General features: G+C 38.0%; 1 protein-coding gene across 7 annotated transcripts in view; it reads left to right on the top strand.

The window, feature by feature from the left end:
* lipeb (lipase, hormone-sensitive b) overlaps positions 1-19,079 on the top strand; it is a 50,474-nt gene extending 31,395 nt beyond the window's left edge. For 6 of the 7 annotated variants that reach the window (XM_088326739.1, XM_088326741.1, XM_088326744.1 and 3 more), the window contains 8 exons: positions 1,668-1,853; positions 4,462-4,614; positions 6,746-6,890; positions 8,631-8,858; positions 9,223-9,399; positions 10,132-10,292; positions 11,071-11,319; positions 13,573-19,079. In XM_088326739.1, the coding sequence (XP_088182865.1) occupies positions 1,668-1,853; positions 4,462-4,614; positions 6,746-6,890; positions 8,631-8,858; positions 9,223-9,399; positions 10,132-10,292; positions 11,071-11,319; positions 13,573-13,914 (1,641 nt within the window). In that variant the 3' untranslated portion in view covers positions 13,915-19,079. The remainder of the gene's footprint in view (positions 1-1,667; positions 1,854-4,461; positions 4,615-6,745; positions 6,891-8,630; positions 8,859-9,222; positions 9,400-10,131; positions 10,293-11,070; positions 11,320-13,572) is intronic. The other variant, XM_088326746.1, reaches the window with a different exon arrangement.
* The last annotated feature ends 585 nt before the right edge of the window (positions 19,080-19,664 follow it).

Raw genomic sequence — 19,664 nt, 5'->3', positions numbered from 1 at the left:
AACATGGTATCCAAAAAAAGGAAAGATTTTTGTATCTTCTTCTGCTTTTGTAGTTCTTGGTTTTGTTTTGGTTCATTTATTCGCCAATGCAGCCGCTAGCCGCATTGGCAAATATCCTCGTTTGGTGGCCAATTTCACTTAAGCCTTTTGTATCTAAATTAGCTGCTAATGCTCCTGTCACAAACGCAAGTATTATCGATGCAGCTGCTAGTAGCTAATGTTAGTGTCTTTGCATCCATGAAAAATATTGATCATGAACATTTTCACAATAATTTTGCTAATAGCATCACTTTGCTGGCTAGCTTTGGTTTAGCCTTTAGCATCACTTTGATTAATTCAGCTTCTAATGCTATGGGCACAAACGCTAGCATTCTGGGCACGACCGTGCACAGTTATTGCTAGTGTCTGCCAATTGCTCACCTTATTTATGATTTCAACTTCTCCTGGTAAAACAATAATTAACCTTACAAACTCAACGTGGCACCTATTTTCTCACATCAAGACAAACTACATATAATTCCCCAAAATATTAGCAAGTTAGTGCTGCCCCCAAATGGCATCGGCTCTAGCTATTAGTATCATTCTAAAAGTTAATGCTGAACACGGCTGATGGCCGATAATGCTAGTGAATTAGCATTCATGCTTAATGTTGATCATTAAAAAAAATTGTAAAAAATGCTTTTAGCAACACTTTTCTGGCTTGATTCAATTTATCTATTGGCATCGCTCTAAAAGTTAATGACAAATCATTTAGCCAGTTTCCTCAACTTTAACTACTAGTGCTAATAAACACCAGCACTAGCTGCTAATGATAGTTTAATGGCTCTGTCTTCTGTTCCAGCAGTTCCTGGTTTGGACTTAGCTCATGGTTTTGCGAAAAGAGTCGCTAGCCGCATTAGGAGATAGCTTCACTCTAGTAGTTGATGCTAAATAATTTAGCATTTAGTTTTATGGACCTTAACTACTTGTGCCAATGTTAGCAGCTTTAATGCCTAAATATAAAGCTTACACGTTTGCCATTATTTATATTAAATTGGTTCAGAAAGTGTATCTACCTTTTTGAAATTCTGATTTTTTTTTTTAAACATGAAAAGAAAATGTTTAGCATCACTTTAGAAGTCAAGGTTAAATTCCTTTCATGAACTTTAACTTCTATTGCTAATGCTAGTGTCTTAGACTTAATGCTTACCGGTAATTTTAAATCAAGGTGTTGATATTTTGACTATTCAAATTAATCCCTGTCCATAAAGTAAATACATTTCCTAAAAGGGGCCGATCAGTCGCCTATTTTTTTCAAAATCGTAATAAAATCAAGATTGTAATTTTGTTTTGAAAACAAAAAAAAGCCAAAATATTTCTGCTATATGTGCCGACCAGTTGTTCAATTCAAAGTGGAGGAGTCATCTTATCACATGTAAACCCCATTCAATTGAATTACAAATTAAATTCAGTCAACTCAAACTTTTTTCATTTTTCATTCAATACGACTTTTGCAGTTGCCCCCCTCCATCATTATGGATTTGCGCCAACAGTAATAATAGAGCAGAATTCAATTCATTCTGCGGTATTCATGATTTATTCATGGGCTTTTTTTTCCCTTGGGTGAACTTGCCATCTAACTCAAAATCCCTTTTTTTTCCTCAATTTGCTTCCCTTCTCCCCCGCAGAGTCTCGCCAGTATGACGTCAGTGCCGGTCAAGGTGAACCGAGCGCTCTTGGTGCCCCCCGTGCCTTTTGACCTCCCGTTGGCGGGCAATCACAGAGCTTCCGTCACCATTCCGCCGCCGTCTGCGCATATCGGCACCGCTCCGGTTCAGATGAGGCTCATCTCGTACGACCTGAGAGAAGGACAGGTGAGATGAGATATATGGTGTTGGTTTTAAACGAAATAATTTTGAATGAATGAGTAGCCTTTACTTTCATTCTAAGGTACAAGTTTAATGAGATTGGAGGGTGTCTCCTTTCAGTGCAAGCAAAGCAAATTAAAAAGGTAAACATGTGTAAAAGGATAAAAACATTAAGAAAAAACATATATTAATGATATATAATAAATATGTGCATATTTACTATGTAGTACATGTCCATCAGGGAAGGCCGAGCGCATTTATTTACCTTATTTTCCGCAGTATTAGGCACACTGGATTATAGGTGCAACTCGTGCAAGTCTTTTGTCATATATTTTTTTATATATAGTATGTGTGCCTGAAATCTTTGAAAAGGCTTGAATTTTAATGTTGCGTTTTCAATGACTAATAAGTGCTTTAATTTTGGGTAAAGTGTTGCCATGTTTCTCAAAAGGTCTTCTCAAAAATGATGACACTGCTCTCTAGTGGCTTTACTTTGCAATGGTATTTCTTCTTCCCTCGTGATAAATGACAGCTGGCATTAGTTTGTATGGAATTGTCCTATGAAGTGTCATCGCCCCCTACGGGTTGCGCCCAAGATGACAGGTGCAGGCTACACCTCACGGGGCACAATGAAAGGTGTATTAGTGCAAGGATTACGTATCAATTATGGACATTTATTATGGGCCATGCAAAAATTTAAGGCAGTGTGTCTCAGTGGTGAATTGTCACAGGAAGAACTCACTGTGACTGAAAGTATAAGCTATATAATAATACTGTCATTTTTCCCCACACCTAAATGCCTAGATTTGTCTCAAAAACAAAAATGAACTAAAAAAAAAAATCATGTCTCTTGATAATTGCACTTGCGCAATTTAAAATTATATATAGAATAGAATAGAATAGAATATACCTTTATTGTCATTGTTACAAAATGGGTTAACATATTGTGACAACGAAATTGGGCATGACACTCCAGTTTTACACATTCACAATGAGGTATGAGCCAAGAAGATAAAGGAACAGAGAAGATAAGGTTATAAAACAAGGGGGATAAGGCTATAGTTATAATTTACATGGTATTTACACAAGAAATGTCGGCATGTGGGATGTTACATACAGTGTTGTCGTGATACCGTTGGTATCGTAAGGGTTGTGCAATATTGCATTTGGTGCAAAGTCATCATAGTGCAATGTAAATCGCAGATATATTTGTGGGTCCACAAAATACATGATTCACAATGGATTTCTGATGATGAAAGGGACTTTGCGTAAATTTATTTATTTGAGGATGACTTTGATTTCTCTGTTCCCTAACATTTGTTTCTGTCACCGTGAGTAAAAATAGTGTGAAAATGACATCAAATTTAATGCCTTTTTGTGTGCCATCTGTATCACTGCTGGTTTAGTGATCATGTTTTGATACTCCCTCCGCGTTGACCCAGGTTCAATTTCTGTTGCATACAACGTTTTGCAATTTTCGTCGCCGCTTTGTTTCAATTGATCAATCATAGCACACCCATAAATACTGTATGCATTTCCAGTTTTACTCACCATGAGAAGCTCATTCAAATTTGTCACCGATTGGGGCAGAAAATTCAGTATTTTCAAATTCAGTATTTTCATTATAATAATATATCAGGACTCCAAATGTAAAACCAATCTAATGTTTATCATATGGCTGGCACTCAGAAGGTACAATATTTGATTTGAACAATCTTTGAACAATCACAAGAGTCTCAAAGGGCTGCACAAACTATTATTACAGACTATTATGACACATTCTATTTATTTTATTTTATTAATATTTTATTTTCAACATAAGGATACTGCTGGAAGTGAATTTCCCTACGGGGATGAATAAAGTATCTATCTAGCTATCTAGCTAGCTTATTTATCTTGTAATTGTAAGATGGTGAAAAAGTTGACGATTACTTAGATTTGAGATCCTGAAGGATCTCTCAACAAGATCTCAATCCCAAAAATTGAAAGTAAAACAAGCCGTGTTTACAACGTACAATGGTACCTATTTATACGGGAACCTCTAAACATGAGGATTTCGGTACACAAGTTGTTTTGTTTTTTCACAAAACTCTTGCTTGCTATAAAATGTGTATACATTCATTTAAAGTTACAGTGACTTAACGTGTACAGTAGGTGCTTACGTATCAGCAACAGTTTCTCGATCTCATACTTGTCAACCCGTGGCAATTGCTCACCTTATTTATTTTGTATTCTCCTTATCAATCAATAATTGACCTTACAAACTCAACGTGGCACCTATTTTCTCACAGCAAGACAAACTACATATAATACCCCGAAATATTAGCAAGTTAGTTGTGCAAGCTCGTAAGAAGACGTACCACTGTACTTTCCTTCCAATCTGTTAATTGCCTTCTATGTCAACATGTTCAATGATCTTGCAAAGGACAAATAAACGGAACTAAGCTTTACTGTGAAATTATAAAAACAAAAAGCCCCCTCCTCATGTTGGCGCAGGTGCCCAGTAGATAATCCCGCGTTCCGCTTGGCTTCAACAGTTGCAGTAAAACAAACCGTGTTTAAAACGTATGTTAATGCGGCGCTTTTAATTCAAGTCTTGAATTTTCACTTCCAGGACAGCGAGACCCTGCAATCCCTCACCCGTTCAGACTCTGGCGCCATGTCTCTCTCGCTGGGGATGAAGACCAAACGATTGCCTTCATCCCCCTACCTGCTCCTTCACTTTCACGGCGGAGGCTTTGTGGCTCAGACCTCCAAGTCTCATGAGGTAAGATTGTGTCCTTTTTCTCCCTTAAGCTCACATAGGTGAAAATAATTGTGATTGCACACCTCCTCTGTAGAGGGAAGTGTGAAAGCAAGTAAATTAGACTTTTTAATAAGCTCTTGGGTAAAGTGACAGGTTGTGACATTATAGTGTGACAAGTTATGCAGTTTAGGGCTTGAGAAGGGGTGATTTAATTTTGTCATCGATGAGCTCTTACCTCAATATGTTTACAGTGATCCCTCGTTTATCACAAGGGTATGCTGCCAAAAAAAACCTGCTATGGGCGAAGCACATCTTTTTTTGCAATTATCATAGAATTAAATACTCGTATTATAGACTGAAACCAAAGAACAAACCCTTTTTACATGTTCAATAACTTGTTTAACAAATAAAAGTTGTTTTCTCTCTTCTTCTTTTTTTACACATAACTGCATCGTCAAATAAGAATAAACGAGGATACATTTTAGCCAATCAGAATGCAGAATGTTTTTTTCATATAGCAGCAACAATACATAAGCCAACATAAGCCAATGTAATTTTAAAATACCCTTATCCATAAAAAAACACACATTAAAAAACCCCAAAACACCATAATAAGCTACAAAAAGGAATAAGGATAATAATAGCATGAAAGCCTTTATTTCGCACTCACCATTTATCTTCCACAAGTAAATCCTGCATTGTATGGTCACTAAGTCCCCCTTATTCAGGCACCTTTTACAAACTGCCCCGATAGGCCGTGAAGAGGATTTCCATTCATATAACAGGGATGTGATTTTTCCGCTAATTCGCGGAATTCCGCTTTTTTTATCTCCAAAAATAAAATTTTAAAATTTCCGGTGTTTTAATTGGTAAAAAAAAACGATTTCGTCTCGACAGCATGCCATTTGAGTGTTTCCGTAACTGAAATGAAACGTACTTGCGATTGGTTGAAGTCTCGTGTTGACCAATAAACGCGCTTGTTATAGGAGTGTGCCATTGTTCATTTCTCACACGTTTTTGCCGGGTGTTTAAAGAAAGATGTCCGTGATCGAACGCAAAGATGCTCCGCGAGCTAAAGAAATTGATAAGATTGTAAAAAACAAGTTTCGATGGGACTGGTTGGAGAAGGAATTATCTACGAATGTTGGAAAGAAGACTGTGACGAATTTGTTCAATGACTTTATTCGGAAGATCGATCGTGCCGGGAAAGCACTTTGCATTTGGTGTCATGATACCATCGACTATGGTGGGAGAGGTTTCAAAGCTCTTGAAAGTCACGCAAAGAGCAAAAAACACGTGAAAGAACTCCAGTCAAGAACGACAAATTATTCCATCGCTGGAAGTTTCGGTGCCCAAACGAAAACTCCAAAACTTTACGGCCTCCATCCCTTATTGACATCACAATCGGAAGCGGTAATAAAGAGACGTGATCCACCCCAACAACCTGTACCAGTTGCTGATAGAGTCGTGAATTTTGAGGTAGGTGGTAAACTTTTCAAATTTATTTGACAGTTTTCCCATTTTTTTCGAAAATATTATAACGTAATAAAAATGGCCATAAATATTTAACAATTACAATAATAGATTTTCATGTGTACATTACACCAACACTTTACTGTAGGGCCTATACTTATTGTACTTTTTACTGCCCTGGTCCTACCTGGTTTCCCCCCCCCCCCCCCCCCCCCAGCTAGCAATCACCCCCCCCCCCCCCCCCCCCCCCCGCTAATTTTCAGATAATTTCACTTTGGTCAAATCACATCCCTGATATAATGGGGATTTTATGATGCTGTTTTTTTTATTTTGTGAGAGTTAGTGTTAGAAATGTGCTGATTATTGTAGCAGCAGATTTTTGTTTGGCTGCTTGTCATTATTGTACTCTGGTGCTTGCTTCTGCTGACTCAGTTTAATGCGCAAAGATTAATTATTTTGACAGTAGCACTCTCTTGTTGTCACTGCTGAGTTTTAAGAAGTGCCGAGTCGGCACTCAGCCGCATCTCTCATCCCATGACGTGCAGAAAAAAAAAACCTCAGCCTTTGAGGTCAATTGTAATTTTTTCATCATCAAATATTATTGAAGCATACAAAGAAACTAGAGGTAAGTGTAGAGATGGCAAATTTAACACTCCCTTTTGGCCTTTCTTATGTACAGCCCTATCTGAAGACCTGGTCCCAGGATTTAGGTGTCCCCATTCTTTCTGTGGACTACTCACTAGCCCCTGAAGCCCCTTTTCCACGGGCCCTGGAGGAGTGTTTCTATGCGTACTGCTGGGCTTTGAGGAACCACCACCTTCTAGGTACCAATCTTATTGTAACATTTGTGAAAACCAAATCCAGTAGATCCCCGGGATACTACCTTGGGGATTGTGAGGTGAGAGTTTTGTATGGCAGGGGATAGAAACCTTTGATAATTAACTAACTTGTTCCAAAGCCCTGGTTCCCCAAGTAAAACTATTAACATTGTATATACATGCAGAACCTTCATCACATAATTATATGTGATAAGATCTACTTATACTGTATGTACAAATGTGTATATTATGAAATAACATTAGAGATGAATACATATGTAAAGGAAAAATGAAATTGTATTTACTAATGGTGTGACGAAACTGGAACTGATTGAGAGAATTAGCGTCTGGATGCAGAAGTGGGCCTGACGGTACATTAAATCAAAACTGATTTTAAAACTTGCAAAGATTGTCATGACCTTGTTTTTAATAATAGTACCGATCATCGATTGGTTATGGCCCTGCAAACTTGCGAGGGTAGGGATTAGTGTGCGTTCTTTTCATTTTTTAATAAGCGTAGCTTCGTTTCCATTGTTATGATTTCTTTGTTTCTACCTTTCGCATCGCTGCAAGTCTTGGACCCCATAGCTTCTGAAAATGAAGTTTGTAACGCAAAATTTCCAAACATACGCTTTACTATTTGTTTTAATTTATTATCACTGCTGCTGAAGTGCCTTCAGCTCTTCAGCACCGGGGTATTGTATCTTATTTTTAATTATCTTGCACTATCAGGATGACAATTTTCAATTGAATTATGCGTTGTATGACATGTGTTCTAGCATTTTCCATACCAGGGTTTAATTGGTTCCACCAGAGTCTCATTAACTTTTATTAAAGTTATAATATCTTTAAATATGTGTGTACATGTATGTATATATATATATATATATATATATATATATATATATGCAAAGTGAATGAATTTTCTCTCAGGGAACATGCTCCCGAACCCAACTAGACATCCACCCAAAAGGGTCTCCAAAATGTATTTGGGAAACACTGACGTTCTGTTCTATTCTAAACAAAAAGAGAAAGGAACATTGTTTTTGAGACCGACCAATATCATATCGGCATTTCCATGATGCCGTGATACAAACCAATAGCAGACCAACATCTTATAGCATGTCGACCAATTGCAGACCAGCATCTCGGAGACATAACTCTACTAATCTGCTAATCTGTACATCTGTTGGTTTTGTTTGACTTTTTGCACTACTGGCAGTTCTTTATAGCTAGCCACTCCTTGCACATCTGTTTCTCTGCACTATTGTACTTACAGTGTTATTGTTACAGTGTTATTGTTACTGTTTACCTGACTTGTTTACCTGACTGCCCATTTTGCACATCTGGTTAGCTGCTCCTCTTGCACTATTTGCGCTACTGTAAAATACTATACATAGCCATAATTATTTAGTATATTATTAGTACTCAATACTCCAACTCAATACAACATTTTATTTATATCTGTACATTTAAGGAAACTGTGCGGGTCAGATGTATCGACATTTCGTTCTGTATACACGTGTACTAGAATGACAATAAAGTAGATCTGAATCTGAAAACATACGCACTAACACCGCAAAATATTTTGCTGTTGTCATATGGTGGCGAAAAATTCAGTTACAAGGGGCAAAAAAAATATTAGGAGCTATGGACGCCGTAATTCAGTTGGCTTCTGTATTACCCTCAACAATTTAGTTTGAAAACCATTTTAGAATGTCACAGCAACCTTTCCCCTCGTCACAGGCTGGACCGGGGAAAAGGTGTGCCTGGCAGGCGACAGCGCCGGAGGTAACTTGTGCGTGACTACATCACTTCGCGCCGCCGCGTTTGGTGTCCGCATGCCTGACGGCCTTGTGGCCACTTACCCGGCCACCTTACTCACCGCCAACGCCTCGCCATCCCGCCTGCTCACCCTCATAGACCCAATGCTGCCGCTCAGCGTGCTTTCCAGGTGTCTTAGTGCATACGCAGGTAAGTCAGATTGGTCTCCAAAACATTAAACCACGTATTGTTCAGATCCATAATTATATTTGAGATATACTTAAGATATAAAATCATATGTCTCGATGAATACAAATGTAAGATTAAAAATCATGTATGTAAACCACAGATATATTTGTGGTTCTGCGAAATATATGATTTACACCAGATTTCTTCTTTTAATGGTACTAAAGAAAGTAGAAAATTTGCCTTGAAAGCTTTTAAAAACTGCTTAGATTTGGCCATGATACCAGTGTAGGAACCCTGTTTGTAATTCTTATTCCATCCTTGCTTAAATTGTCAGGATTTATCGCATTTTTTGACAATTAATCTAAAAAACCACCCACCTCGCCAGCTAATGAGCCACAAACAGAGACGCAGGCAGTACAGAAGGTGAGCACACTCGGCATGGTGAGAAGGGACACGGCGTTGCTTCTCCGAGACTTCCGACAGGGAGCGTCAAACTGGATTCACTCGCTCCTGGACTCCAATCGGGCCGCCAACCCGCCCAGCTCGGAACCAGAAACAGCTGGTAAGCTCCAGAGATTGTATCCCTGCTACAGTGAAACTGACTTGAAATGAGGAATTTGGAAAGTGGGATACAAAATTCAAGTGACAGTGTGCAATAATTAACCACCAGAGGGGGTTGTAGCTTTGAATGGAGCTGAGGCCTGTGCATTCAAAGAAGACACCAGGCACCAAAAGGATGCAACTTGGCAAAATTTCCAAACCTACTTTTATAATATTTTTCTTGCGTAAGCAAGGATATATTTCAGCCAGCAACCTAAGACTGCGCAAGTGGCTAAAAAGCGCTAATAGCTGGAGTTGGTCATAACTAATGTAAGTGGTTAATGTATGCAACTAGGAATGGGAAAATTGATTGAAGCCAACTGCAGCCAACTGGCTAACACGAGTGGCTAGGAAAGGACACGGTAGATAAGTGCTAGATTCCTGAATCACAAAATTTTAATTAAAATCCTTTTTGGTAGCAGTCTCGTTGAGAACATTTTTTAATTTTTATAATGACCAGAGCTTCCTTTTTTTATTACTTTTTATAAAAACATGTGGTCCATTTCGACCTTCCTTGTTGCTTCGCGCAGTCGTAAATCCAACTGTATCAATTCCCCTCCCCTCAATAGAAGGCCTCTGACAGTAATTGTTCATTATCGCCTCAGTACATTTCCCCCAGCGAGCGCCTAACTAACCGCCGTCTCCCCCGTACTCTGTTATTAATTCAAACCCCGGCGATTGAATTTCCCTTTAGATGCGGTGAGGACCAGTGTGTCAGAGGCGGCCATCTCCTCGCCTCACTTGGAAACGGACGAATTTCTGAGCGGGAAGTTATCTGTGAAGAGCCAGACGTGTTCAGACCTCGGAGATGGGCATTCCCAATTGCATGCAGCACCGCTTGTGTCCGAACGTGCTGTAGGTCACACTCTGTTATATGGGATTGTTTTTCTCCCCTCTGGCTTTTGCTTCTCTCTGAAATAAGTCCCTAGTTTTTTTTTTTGTCTTTTTACAGATAGTTTGATTCTTAGCCTGCAAAACCATTCTATGTTATCTAACATCTCTAAGCCGTCCTTTTAATATACGCACTTAAACTTTATTTAAAAACCTTTCATTAAATAAACTTGATCAAAAAATGCATTTTTTACAAGCATTCATACTGTATTTAAAGCCATTTATGTAAAAAAATAATTATGTATATGCATTTGTAGTTTATATTGAAAACTTTCATTAAATATTATATACAGTTTGTGTGTGTGTTTAAATTGGGTACAAATGCAAATTTAGTAAATATATTAAAACGTATATATATATATATATATATATATATATATATATATATATATACATGCATTTTTAATGTATTTAAAAACATTACTAATCAAACTTTGTTATAAGATTTCTATGTACATGCAGTTGTAGTTAATTTTAAAAATACATACATTTATTAAAATGTATTATTAAACTATTCAACTATATATGTATGTATATATATATGTATGTATGTATGTATTTGTTGTTGTTGTTGTTTTTCTTTATACTCCAATCACTGCTTTTTTTATCTAATATTTCGACTTCCCTCAAATATGTACCATTTTTTTTCTGTGCGTGACTGTTAAATCCTACAATATAACATTGCCACATTGTTTATATATTGTTTTATTCATTTATTTTATCTTTTATGTCAACACTAAAGCCCGAAGAAGTCCACTTCTCCATCACAGCAGACACGTTCCCCCCAGTGCACCGTGACCTGTCCTCAGTGGCCATACCGCCCCCCGATGGCGAGGAGGGCTCTGAGTTCCCAAGCGGCTTTGAACCTCTTCGCTCGGAGCAACTGTCGGAGATGAAGCTTCTTAATTCCCCGGTGGTCAAGGATCCTTTCTGTTCGCCTCTCCTGGCCCCCGACAGCATGCTCAAGACTTTGCCGCCCGTGCACATTGTGGTGAGCGATAAGAAATTTTCAAACAATTAGATAATGGCTTTCCTGTATAGCAAAATCTCTGTGGTGTGGTGACCACAGGAATTGGCTTGAGGTTCCAATAATATAGTCAAGTCAATTCAAGCCCTTAGTAGAAATACTAAACAGTATTTTTTTTACAAAATGTTGTCAATTATCAATGAGGTTCCGACCAAGGTTCCCTCTAAGCTCCCACAAGTCTGAGCAACACAAAGTCTGTGAGCGTGGCTTGGAACAATGGTGAGCAACATCAATCCCAAATCATTGTCAGACATGTCCAAAACCCGAGATCAAATCAAGTCACTTTTTGTTGGCTTTCCAGGAACACTGGTTGTTTTTTCAAATTTCAATGAATGGGCTAATGTTACTATTGGAAAGCTTGCACAGCCCACTCACTCGGCAGTTGTTTTTACAACTACGACAAAAGATCTCCGTTACTAAAAAAAAGGATCTTTTGTGACATAATACTAACATTTTGTGGATTTTTTCAGTTGGTTGCACAGTACAAAACTGTATTTAATCACACTAGTGGAAGTAGACTGTTGGCAAAGAGATTGTTACATTCAAATATTTGCAAATTGAATGTAACACGAGCAATCCAAGGGACCCCAAAAAACGTGTCCTTTTTTCTGCTTTTTGCTACTTTATTTTTTTTTACCCTTTCTTAAGAAAAACATTTTTCTTTTTGTTTTTTCTTCGCTTTTTGATTTATTTTTCCTAACTTTTTACTTATTTTTTTGCCTTTTTTCTTTTGTTCTCTAGTTTCCTTTTCTTTTATTTGTTGCTTCATTTTCTCTTATTTCTTAGCTTTTTACTATGTTTTTCTTGATTTTTTTTTATTCCCTATATACCCTCCCTTTTTCTTCCATTTTTTTCTTATTCCTCTTTTTCTTTTTTAATTTTCTTTTTTTTTTATTTATTTTGTTTTATATTTTTCCTTTTTAAGTCATTGTGTGCACAATGTTACTTAATAGTTGACAATATAGGGATGAAAGCAACAAGAACAATCCAAAGAGCCGTTTGGGTGCCAAAAGAGCCAGCTCTTTTTTAGTGAGCCAGCCCAAAAGAGCGGCTTCTCTAAAAATATGTAAACTTCCACAGCAAAAGTGACATAATCACGTAGGTAAGAAAGGTCACGTAGCTACATTGTCTAACCGTGCAGGCGATAATTATGAAATGATCTGCATTTATATAGCGCTTTTCAAGTCAATGAAGACTTCCCAAAGCGCTTAAAGTAAACTACGGTCATCTCCCTAAAAATCTAACTCCAACAACACCCCACAGCATGTACTTGGTAGCATCAAGGACACCAGAAGCTCCCCATGGTTATTTTAGCTAAGCAGTGGTTGGACACAGTGATTTAGTCGGTACATTAAAATTGAAAATTGTTAACATTTATTCTGATAATGTCAAGTACATAAATCCATTCTGAAGTGGTGGAGATTGTAAGGTGAAATCACCGCATGGCGTGGGATAGAAACTAATACTAATTAGCTATTGTGTTACAAACCCCCCTACCTCAGGTAAAATCATTAAAATTGTATATAAATATTAAACATTACATTAGTAACAAAATGGTATCTAGAAAGTATAGGCGAGATCTCAAACCCAAACTCTAACCCTGAAATGTCTATCATTAGTCTGGCGCTGGGCTTCTTTTTCGCTGCAGCACTGCTTTTTTTTTTTTCAAATAAATCCAGCATTGCTCTCTCGAAGCTTTTTTTAAATCCATGCAGGAGAATAAACTCCAGCTTATACCCCGAGCTTGCCAAGTTAGTTAAATCCGTGCTGTGAAATAATCAGCAGCAGTGAGCGACTTTTTAGCGCAGCGGTGCACATGATAGATCGGCGGAGAACGTCACTGGAACCTTGCTTAGTAAAACCGATCATGTTCCTGCATGACCACCTAAACAACGTAAATAATATTCTGATTTTGAAATTTGCAACTTAATTATGGTGTGAGGCTTTGAATATTTCATTGATTTCATTGGAATAAAGACCAGGAAACGAGGCCGCAATAAGGATCTGTTCAACTTTTTCGATCAGGCTATCTCTTGTTAAGACGGAATGCTTTGGATGAGTATAAATCGATTCACATACCAAAAAAATGCGACCCATACTCCAGTTTAATTTATGTTTTTTTCCTCATATGGCATCATGCTAGCCAGGCTGGTATTTACTTTTGTCTTATCCCTTCTTGAGGACGCCTAACTGCTTTTCTTCACTCGCTCCCCCCAGGCATGTGCCCTGGACCCAATGCTGGACGACTCAGTGATGTTCGCCAAGCGCCTTCGAGCCGTTGGGCGTCCCGTCACCCTTTGCGTGGTGGACGACCTCCCCCACGGCTTCCTCAGCCTTTCCCAACTTTCCCGGGAGACCAAAGAGGCTGCCGCTGTCTGCGCCGAGCGCATTCGTGCTGTCTTCACCCAAGAGGAAATTCCAACGTCCGAGCCAAGGAAGCATCGCAAGCTGGAACGGACCGACGGCTTTGTCGGAGGTGAGCTGGACCAAGGGAAAAAAGTGGACGGAGACGGCTTTGTTGCCATCACTCAAAGTGATGTGGAAGGTGTGGCGGCTTGAGAAACGTATTTAGATAGTACAAAAGGGGAGGGACCTTCCCTCGACCATGAAAGGATGGTGTCTTGGTGCTTATAAGGAAATTATATGGAACAGCACTGAACAATTGATGAAGATGAGGCCAAATGGGTTTGAGACATTCCTCTGTTGTCCTTTTGGGGGTTAACTCCACAGCACACTTAATAGCGTCGCATCTTAGTCATACCATCAATTAGGGGATGTAACAATAACTAAATCTTGCCAAATGAACTCAAAATCCACTATCACAATTTTGGGAAGTTTGCAAAAAGAAAAACAGAAAAAAAAAAATAATGTATGCTAAATCTCTTTGAGGCTGATAATTACTTTTTAGTTACTGATGATCAAATAAAGGGGGGGTGCACTTTGCGCATTTTCGCACATATGGGTGTCTTCTTTACCCTGTTGACCTCCAAAAAACGAGGGATTACAGCATGGGTCTCAAACTCAATTTACCTGGGGCCTTTAACTTTTTTATTAAGGCGGGGACCTCAAACTCATCCTGTGGGCCTTGTGTTTGAGACCCCTGGATTACAGTTTTTAAATTAGTACTTGTAACTGTATCTAACATGCAACTAAGCAGCTTAAAATCATTAGTAATGCTTAATGCATTCATCTGAAGATGAATAAACATAAGTGGGCAAAATATGCCCATGTAAAATTCAAAAGCACTAATGAACCTGCACCAAAGGATGCCAGAACTGCACAAATAGAAAATAAAACTAACTGGCCTAATATTGTGGAATCACTATGTCATTGGTAAATCATCACTATGTTGCGGTTATCGGTAAATCCATACCGAAACAGCAACTGCTGATACTTTTTATGCTTACTATAGCACATATGAAATTATGCAGATCTGAAAAGAACTCACTGAATCCAATCATTTTTTGTTTTGTAATCATTTGCTGTTGTTCGTTTGTTGGAAGCTCGTTTCTGAATTTGTTATAGAAATATTTGTGTCGAATCCAAGTGAAATTCTATGCCGTTGACTCCACTTTGTGAACATGCTCAGTACTTTGATCAAAATTTAAAAAATGTTTTATTTGTAGTGCATTGAGCTGAGGAGGAGGATCATGGACATTATGCAATTGTTATGAAACACAATTTAAAGTGACATTGTGTAATCATATTCCACTAGAGGTCGTTGTAGCTTATATTTGGAGCGTGTGCATTTAAAGAAAAGTCACTACAGAAACCCGTAGGATACCCATTGGCTAAATTACAGATCTTATTTCCATCATTTCTCTCATTAGCAACAGGAAAATAAAATTGCTATACATTCCGACCAGTGACAAAAATACGGATCGAACTGTATACACTGAGCGGCTGAAAAGTGCAGAAGCAGGAGTTGGTCAGAGATGCTGCTAGTGGCTAACAGCTATCAAAAGAAGCTACTAAAAGGGCTAAATTACAAGAGCAAGCTTAATTTTCACAAATCATTGAACAAAAACTGGAGAAGGAAACAGTGGAAAAAGTGAAAGATGCCTAAAGGAGCTGGACTTGGTTCAGAGCTGGTGTAAGTAAAAGATCGTAAGAGCAAAAAATTGCTTGGAACAGCTAATATTAACAATGGCGGCTAGCGTTGAGCTATAGCCTACACCGAGGGGCTATCATGAGTTACTAGAGAAGAAAAAGGTGGGGAAAAAGTGGAAGATCCCTCAAGAGCTGGAATTGGTCAGAGATATTGTAAGAGCAAAGTTTATTTACATGGAGTGGTTTAAAAAATATATTATCAGCAAGCCATAACCTGCCGCTGAGTGGCTAACCTGAGTGCCCAGAGAAGGAAACAGTAGGAGAAAAATGACGGGCTAGTAGGATACAGCTGGACTGGATAGAAAGAGCCAATAGCTGGAATTTGTCAGGGCTATTGTAAGTGGCTAAATTTAACTGTATGAAGGGTTTTAGTGCCTCTCTGGGTCAGTATATATAGACACTGGGGCTTTAAAAAATTGAAACGTGAATAAAAGTGCAGAGAGATCAAAGTTGTCTCTCGGTCTAACCACGTCGCTTTCATCAAAAATTGGACAAAAACCACGACGCTAATCCATTCCTCAGACTTTGCTTCTGAAAACTCCGCACTAAGCCTACAAGGGAGGACTTTTGCACGTCTGGTGAAATTACTAAACGCTTCTCGAGGCTTTGAAGGGGAACTAAGCCCAATCATTTTGTATGTGCCAGCACTTGTCAAAACAGGCTAGCCTGACTTATACTTTTTATGCAAAAAAACAACAAATTAATCCTTCTTTTATCACAATTCATGGGGATCAGAATCCCCACCAATATGCAAAAATCTGCAAAGTATCACCCCCATTTTTTAAACATGCAGTCAATAAGGGGTAACGGATCTCAGAAGACCTGTTCGTTTTAGGCAGAAAGGAGGAGAAAAAAAGAGCCATGACAGAAGTTTTCTCTTGGGATCCGCTCAAAGGAATAGTTGAGTGATAACGGATTGCTGCCAAAACAGTGCTGTTTAATTCAGGCGGGCCACAGGGGCACGCTTTAGTGACCCAAACAGGAAAAAAAGGCTCTGCTGGCCTCCGCTTTCAGCAATAGTCAACTGGGGGAAATTTATTGTGGCCACACCCATGCAATTCATTTTAGTCAGGCCAGAACAGCACGTCTCCGGACAAAAGTGCTCTCTGCTGGCCAGTCCCCGCTTGCAGCTACTTGTCATAGGGGCTAATGGATCAGGGCTGTATTGGTGCATTTCATTTTAAGCGGAAATAACTGCAAAAGATGAGTTGCCTGGTTAGACAAAAGTGTAATCTGCTGGACCCTGCTCACAGCAAAATGTGAGCAGTTCACAAAAGTGCAGTTCACTTTTGGTAGACAGACCGGAAATAATAGTGCAGTTCACTCTTTGATGGACGGAATGTCAAATGAGAACCACCAGGCCTGACAAAAGTGCCTCATGCTTGTTCACTTTCGCAGAAATATCGGATTGGTGATAATAGATTTTTGGCCACACAAGTGCAGTTAATTTTAGGGGGAAATGTAAAAAACGGCTTCAAAGCCCCTCAAAACTGCACTGTCAGTCCCCGCTTGCCGCATTATGCAACAGGGGACAATAGATCGCTGCCACACACATGCATTTTACTTTTCGCCCTACGGAATGGCAAAAAAGAGCCGCCTCGAGAAAAATGCACTCTGAAGCCCCACGATAGAGAGATAATGATTTGCTGAATAGTTTTCCAACCCCCGAAGTAAGTTAAGGGGAAATAATTCTTCAATGTAGATGGCAAGTTCCACTTATGAATTTTGCCAATTGGTAACTTCAGGCTTTCGTAGTGAGTCCTCAGCTTTAGCTTCATTCTAAGCTACAATGACCTCTGGTGGTTAACTATCACACACTGTCACTTAAACTTCAGCTGACCACTTCTTTATAATAGCACTTTAAATATCTGCTGCTCAGACCAAATTCCAGATATGTCACCTCTAAAGCTGAATTTATCCACATTGGTGCAATGTTTAAATCACTTGCTGTCGATTAATGATACTGCATGGAAAACAGTGAAAGGTTGATACTCATTTTCTCACGTCTTGTCAGTATTTTTATGTTTGTGTCATTGCTCTCAAATTATGCTGGAACCTTGCTGTTATGTCTGTTATGTTCTGTTAGAAACACGCTGCCTTTGTGCTTTTTGGAGAAAGCCGGGAAATTTGTAATCGATGCAAACTTATATATAGAATCGACACACTTGAGCCTGGGTTTGAGACTTTTGAGATTTCATAAAGGTTTTGGCCCACTTGACCGTGGCTATCTTGAACCTGGCATCGTCAGGGGGAAAAAAGTTTTCCATAGAGAGATTGGAAGTTTTCATATCCCAATGTCTGCATTTAAAGTAGACATTTTTGACATTTTTTTGCTACCCTTGAGAAATCTTCAGAGGAGGTTTTTGTGTTACATTTCAAAATAATGTCTCTTTTTGCTGACAATAAGAAAACATTTTTACCGTTACACTTGTAGAAATATGTTTAGGTCAAATAGTGATTAGATTAAATCATTGATTCATTGATTCCAGAGACAAATTCCATATTCGAAAATTAGCGCCCCATTTGATGCAGAAGTGAGATTAATAGAAATATTGACCTAAACCTGTTTTGACCAGGTTTTCTGAGCTATATGTATTCAATTTCAGAAGAATTTCTCTACTTTATAACATGAAGTGCTAAATCTTTGTGACTATTTCACTTGTTTTTAAATCAGTAGGCTTCTGACCCAAAGTGCATCACATAATATATTCTGAAATTTCATTTGTTTAACTTGCCGTAGAGATCAAGCTCTAAATTCACAACCAAAGATAACATTTTTACTGATACATCTGTAGCAAATATCAGACTCAAATAATAATTTGAATGAAAAAGAGACTCGTTCTATAGTCGCAAAATACAGTGGTGCCCCTTATGAGGCATTGAGGAAATTATTAGAAATACAACGAACCCCTTTTGACTAGCACCCTTTTAATTTTTCGTTTTGTTTTGGCCAATGGCAAAATACTTCTCTTTACAAACGAGCAGTTATAAAGCTTTATTACTAGTGCTCTAATTTTTCAACATGCATACATATATTATGGTGTACCGTGTGAGGCAAGGACAAGATTTATAGAAATATATAACTAACCCTATTTTTGTTTGTTTCTGTATCGATCAAGCTCTATATTCAGAACTAAGGATAGCACTGAGACCGTTTTCCCTATTTTACCTCAAGCAAATATTAAGGTATATTTATTATTTTGAAATCGTAATAGACGAGTTCAATATTCGCTGTTTTAATGGTGCCCCGTGTGAGGGAGTACACGATCAACGATCGTTCTTTCGATTAATTATTTATTCGAATAATTAACTGACCCCAATATTCTCCTCACACCTGTTACACAATCCCTTCGGCCGCTTGTTGACTTGATATACTCTTGATTGCATCAAGAGAAATGCTAATTCTTTGAGTTTAAATAAGCCATGGATTCCCAAAAAATGCTGCATTTCCGTTAGAAAAACACCACAAGTGCACACCTGTGAATAGAAAGGACAAGAATCTCAATGTATTTTTATTCTTGTAACGATTCCGTGTAGATATTTTTATGGAAAGAGCTGTACGTTCAACGTGATTTTTTTTTTGATTTCTATCAAAAAATAAAGTCAAACAACCAGCTTTGTGTTTTGTGTGTATTATTGGGTGTCACAATAAAAGGGACGAGGTTAGTAGCTGATTAGGAAAATAAAATCATGCCATTAAAGAAAATTGGTGATTTATCTTACTGACTGCACCCATAGAAATCAACTTAAAAATACAAAGTACATGTACAACTACAATTATTTTCTTCATAGTCGGAATCCCTCTAGATATCTTGTCTTCAAATTTTTTTCATCTGTAGTGACTTATTCAGATTTTTGTTTGCACAACTCATAAATGTACTAAAAAATATATATGTTTTTAAATATGAGGTATAAAAAACCTAAAAAATTGTCATTGGTGCTTTTTTATTGGCACTGATTATTTCAAACAGCATCCATATATTTAAACTTATTTCATTCATATTAGATATATGTAGAATATACAAATATGAAATAAAGTTTCATTAAAAAATAAAATCACATTTATTATGACAAAAGTTTTATAATTATACTATCAAAATTATTCATAGCAACAATTAATCATTCCAAAATTTTGAAAAATTTAAGTTTAAAATATTTTTAAAAATCCTTACAAAATGTTCAACGACAAGAGCTTTATG

Source organism: Urocampus carinirostris, chromosome 2 (genome assembly GCF_059441175.1).
Source record: "Urocampus carinirostris isolate Australia breed hairy pipefish chromosome 2, RoL_Ucar_1.0, whole genome shotgun sequence".
NCBI classification, from domain to species: domain Eukaryota; kingdom Metazoa; phylum Chordata; class Actinopteri; order Syngnathiformes; family Syngnathidae; genus Urocampus; species Urocampus carinirostris.
This window is presented reverse-complemented; position numbering and strand designations above follow the sequence as displayed.